This window comes from Hippoglossus hippoglossus, chromosome 11 (genome assembly GCF_009819705.1).
Source record: "Hippoglossus hippoglossus isolate fHipHip1 chromosome 11, fHipHip1.pri, whole genome shotgun sequence".
NCBI lineage: Eukaryota > Metazoa > Chordata > Actinopteri > Pleuronectiformes > Pleuronectidae > Hippoglossus > Hippoglossus hippoglossus.
Genome location: NC_047161.1, coordinates 3,953,251 through 3,957,967, shown reverse-complemented (window position 1 = coordinate 3,957,967; position 4,717 = coordinate 3,953,251). Strand labels below are relative to the sequence as shown.

At 49.7% G+C, this 4,717-nt stretch overlaps 1 protein-coding gene across 1 annotated transcript; it reads left to right on the top strand.

The window, feature by feature from the left end:
• The first annotated feature begins 1,823 nt into the window (after positions 1 to 1,823).
• si:dkeyp-92c9.2 (uncharacterized protein LOC571482 homolog) lies at positions 1,824 to 3,619 on the top strand. The gene has a single exon (XM_034599905.1). It carries the CDS (start codon positions 1,864 to 1,866, stop codon positions 2,854 to 2,856), a length of 993 nt encoding a protein of 330 aa, XP_034455796.1. The 5' UTR covers positions 1,824 to 1,863; the 3' UTR covers positions 2,857 to 3,619.
• The last annotated feature ends 1,098 nt before the right edge of the window (positions 3,620 to 4,717 follow it).

The window sequence follows — 4,717 nt, the reverse complement described above, 5'->3', positions numbered from 1 at the left end:
AAGACAGTTACATAAGAAGACCTGTGACCACGTGAGGGAGGCTTTACTCACTGCAACACACAGTGAACCGCACTGTCGTCACTTCTCCATCCGATGAGGGTTTCAATTCAAAAAGCAACGTTTTGGAGGGTGGAGGCATCAACATGAGGGTGAAGAGGAGATGACACACGAGGAACTTCTCAGTCCTGTAGGTGCAGGGAGGACGGTTTCAATTGAATGTGTGTTAATGTTCCTGTAAATCAATATATATTATATCTTCAGTCTTTTGAGGGGTTGAGCAAAAAAGTCAGTTTAGTTGCTGCTCTGCTGCTTTCTATTATATCACATGATCATCATCTTCCCTGTTATCACCATCACATGGTCGCTTCTTAAAGTCCTCAGAATTTTTTTTTTCATTTGATCCGATTATTTTTTAATATTATTTATTTATTTAGTACTCAGAGAGGAGAGAGAGACCAGGAGCAGTTGTGTAACTGTCACGTTCCAGCTCTGACAGACTAGTTGTCATAATGAAAAACAATAAGAGTTATAATAATGGATGTAAACATGTTACTAATGATAACAGTTCATGTTGGGTTAATGATTTTTAAATACAAATTACTTGTATTGTAACTTTATTTACTATTATTAAGCTTTATTTGGGACTTCCTGTTACATTTATTTACATAATGGTACATTATTTGATTTAATGTTATATATTTATTTATTTTAATGAATTATTGTTAGTTCAAAATTGATATAATAAGTATATATTCAAGTTTTTGGTATTTATTTATTTATTGTGTGTGTGTGTGTGTGTGTGTGTGTGTGTGTGTGTGTGTGTGTGTGTGTGTGTGTGTGTGTCTGTAAGGAGGAGTCTGTGTCGGTGGGGGGCGTTATGTGTGTGTGTGTGTGTGTGTGTGTGTGTGTGTGTGTGTGTTTGTGTGTGTGTGTGTGTGTGTGTGTGTGTGTGTGTGTGAGGAGGCGCTCTGTCCTCTCATTGGCTGTTGAGCATTGAACGCGTGTGCTCTCTCAGAGGTCCGCCTGTCGGCACCGATCCCCGGTCAGTGGGAGACCGGAGCTCTCGGTGCACGGAGCCCCAGTGTAACGGTCCCGGAGCGGAGAGAGGAGCCTTTACGCACGGAATCCGCGAGGACATGGAGTGCGTCGAAAGGACTCGGACCGTGTGAGAAGTTGTCCCTCAGCCATGGAGCCGCAGACGAGAAGACGCGTGAAGTCCCTCTTCATCATCTTCATCACCCGCGCCTGAGCTCTGAGGCGCAGCGGAGGATGGCACCTGCACCGCGCCTGGCGAGGACCGACGCGTTCCAGGCTTGTCTTCTCTGAGCAGGAGCGAGTCTCTGTCCCTTCTGATCCGCTGGGGCTGCGGGAACTGCGCATTTGTACCTTTGCACCATCGAGGACTGCGGGGAAACAGTGCGTGGACATCTTGAACTCACAGGTGAGTGAATTAGATATTAAGAATTAATGCAACGTGTGATTCCATTGCTTTTTTTGTCTTTCTTTACTAAAATGAATGTTTGAAATATAAATAATAAAACTTAATCACAATGTTGGCTCGTGAATTTGGCCATTAGGGTTGTTTTTAATAGTTTAAAATCCAGGGTTTAAGAACAGAAGCTCATTCAGACTGAGGATTATCAAATGCATTTAAATGGGATTGAGTTTTGCTCTACATTTGTTAAACTGATGTGTTCCTCTGTGTGTTGCAGGTGATGTCTCTGCCTCAGAGATTTAAACTGTGCACAGGCTTCATCTCTTCATGCTGTTCCACTGCTGAGACGTCACGTCTTCTGGAAATCGAGAAATAAAAGAACCCCCCCCTTCTCCACACCAGGCTGATCTCTGGGGTTCTGACTCACCATGGGCACTGTACTGTCATTGTCACCCGGCTCTCGCAAGTCAGGCTACTATGACAACCGTCCGGGCTCGCTCAGCCACTACCCGAGCATCAGCAGCCGCTCGCTCAACAGCCAGAAGGACCGCGGGCTGAAGAGGGGCCAGTCCATCTTCCTCCCGGCGCTCACGTGGAAGCGACTGGTGGCCTCCACCAAGAAGAAGGGCAACTCCAAGAAGGGCCCCGGCTGCCCGGCGGCCCTCGGGGAGCCGCTCAACAACAACAACAGCATCAACATCTACCAAAATGACCCTTTGCTGCACCTCAACCGCGAGAATGTGAAGAAGTCGCTGTCGTGTGCCAACCTGACCAGCTACGAGGGCCCAGCGGGACTGGGCCTGGGGCTCGGCTACGGGATGGGGCTGGGTCAGGGGCATGGATACGCCTACAGCAAATCCCAGCTGCTCTCTTCTGTGAAAAAGGTCCCGGTGAACACGGTGACATCGTCTCCGAAGCGTGTCATCGTCCAGGCCTCCACCAGCGAGCTCCTGCGCTGCCTGGGGGAGTTCCTGTGCTGTCGCTGCTACCGCCTGAAGCATCTTTCTCCGGCCGACCCGGTGCTGTGGCTGCGGGCTGTGGACCGCTCGCTGCTGCTGCAGGGTTGGCAGGACCAGGCCTTCGTCACACCGGCCAACGTGGTCTTCGTCTACATGCTGTGCCGAGACGTCGTGGACGGCGACCTGGTGGCGTCGGAGCACGAGCTGCAGGCCATCCTGCTCACCTGCCTCTACCTGTCCTACTCCTACATGGGCAACGAGATCTCGTACCCGCTCAAGCCCTTCCTGGTGGAGGCGGGTAAGGAGGCCTTCTGGGACCGCTGCCTCGCCATCATCGACGCCACCAGCGCAAAGATGCTGCGCATCAACGCAGACCCGCACTTTTTCACACAAGTATTTGCCGAACTTAAGAGGGAAGGCGGCTGTGGGCCTCAGGATTATAATCGGGTGCTGGATCGGTGAGAGGAGGACTCAGAGCACATCCTTGCTGACCGCATGCCTTTTTGTATTTCATGCACACAACCACTTGCACACAGACACACACATTTGTCTCGTACAAATATCCCTCCACGTTTTCTGCTGATGTTCTGCAGAAACAAAGAAGGCCTGTCTCGACTTTATTTATTCATTCATCCGTATTTGTTGCCTCCCCAGATTGAAACTGAGAATTGAAATGTTTCCTCTGAAGATTATCTCTGATAATTGGCTCATAAACACAGTTGTCCCCCCCCCCCTGGAATATCCACTCGAGTTTACATAAAAACAACCATTTGCACCATTTGCTCCACCTGTCCCCTCCGACCCCATGTGGCTGGTCCCAGTCGTCCCAGCTGCCCCTGTGGATCTGCGCCGCCTCCTCTGTTACCTGAGTCTGAATGTCATCACTCAGCATGGGGCAGGACGGGAGCTCACGAAACACCACCAAGGATTTCTCTCTGGTTATACTCACGACAACATGGATTCAAATAACATTTTCCTCAGTGACAGAATAATCCACAAGGGGCCAGGTTGTTTCCTGGACGATACAAGGACACGTCTTGACATCCACTGCTGGTTTAAGCCCCGAGTGCCAGCTGTGAAAAGTGACTCAGACTGATGGGAGCAGCTGAGAGGTCCATGTTGTGTCCCACTGGTCCTGCTGTGCGCTGTGTAATCAGGAGAGCAAAAGGAACAGGCTCTGTTTCGTGGAGCCTTCTGAGGGCCGTGTGGCCTGAGGGGGACAGTTGCTGTTTTTTTTATCTCCACCGGCTCGACCCTGCCTGTGGACTCCTCTGTGTTTATGTCTTATCTAATCTGGAGACAGTTTCCTGGTGGATGCAGAATGCCTGACGTGTTTTGTGTGCGCACAGCCCTGTGTGTGTGTGTGTGTTAGGCATTGTGCGGTGGACGGCAGCCGGGATCATCAGCTGTTTACCCCGTCCTTTGTTCCCTGCGTCTTGTTGACAGGGCACCCACGGCCGTGGTTTTAATGAGATTAGCAGATTAGTGCAGCCCCTCCCCGCTCTCAACCTCTGCCCTCCTCTTGTCCACTCGGCCGCCCTGCAGAGCTTCCCCGTGCTGATCCAGGCCGGGCGGCACTGGGGCTGGACCCTAAGCACAACACACATGTGCACAAACACACATTTAAATACCTCTGTCGTGTGCATTTTGTTCTCCTGCACGAAGTCAACGTTGTGTGTGTGTGTGTGTGTGCAGCTCGGGCTCGGAGGTGGAGGCAGGGAAAGCGCTGCACGAGCGATCCAGGCAGGAGTGACAGATGAGCGCCGCTGTGGTTGAGGGGGTTTGTTGTTGTTGCCTCTGAATTTGTCCCACTTTCCCATCAGTCACCTGCGTGTCCTCATCTGCCGTCAAGAGGCTTTCGGATACAGGGACTTGTTTCCTCCCGTAACTCAGGTCTCTGGCTAAATTATTCCCTCGAATGAACCATTGGCATTTGTGCTTGGGTGGTTTTAATCTGTGTTTTCCCATGTGTTCATATGCGTGTCTGTGCGTGTCAGAGGAGGGTCACAGATGAGCCTGTGGTTCGTCGGTCGTATTGCACTGAAGAATAAGTGAATTTCCTGAATTTCTGTAAAAGCAGATCGTATTAGATATGTTTCCAGCTGGATTTTATGTCCCTAGAAATCTAGAAAATCGTTTCCTGCAGCAAAAGATCACAGATCCACAAAGTTTACAGTTCAACCTTCAATGCCGACTTTATTCCAGTTGCAGGAAGGAGACAAAAACTGCAGAAAAGCACAATTATGCTCATGATGCATCCCAGTGGCTCTTTGTAGATAAAAGGAAAATAAACAAATCTGGATTTTTGCATTTTAGATTATTT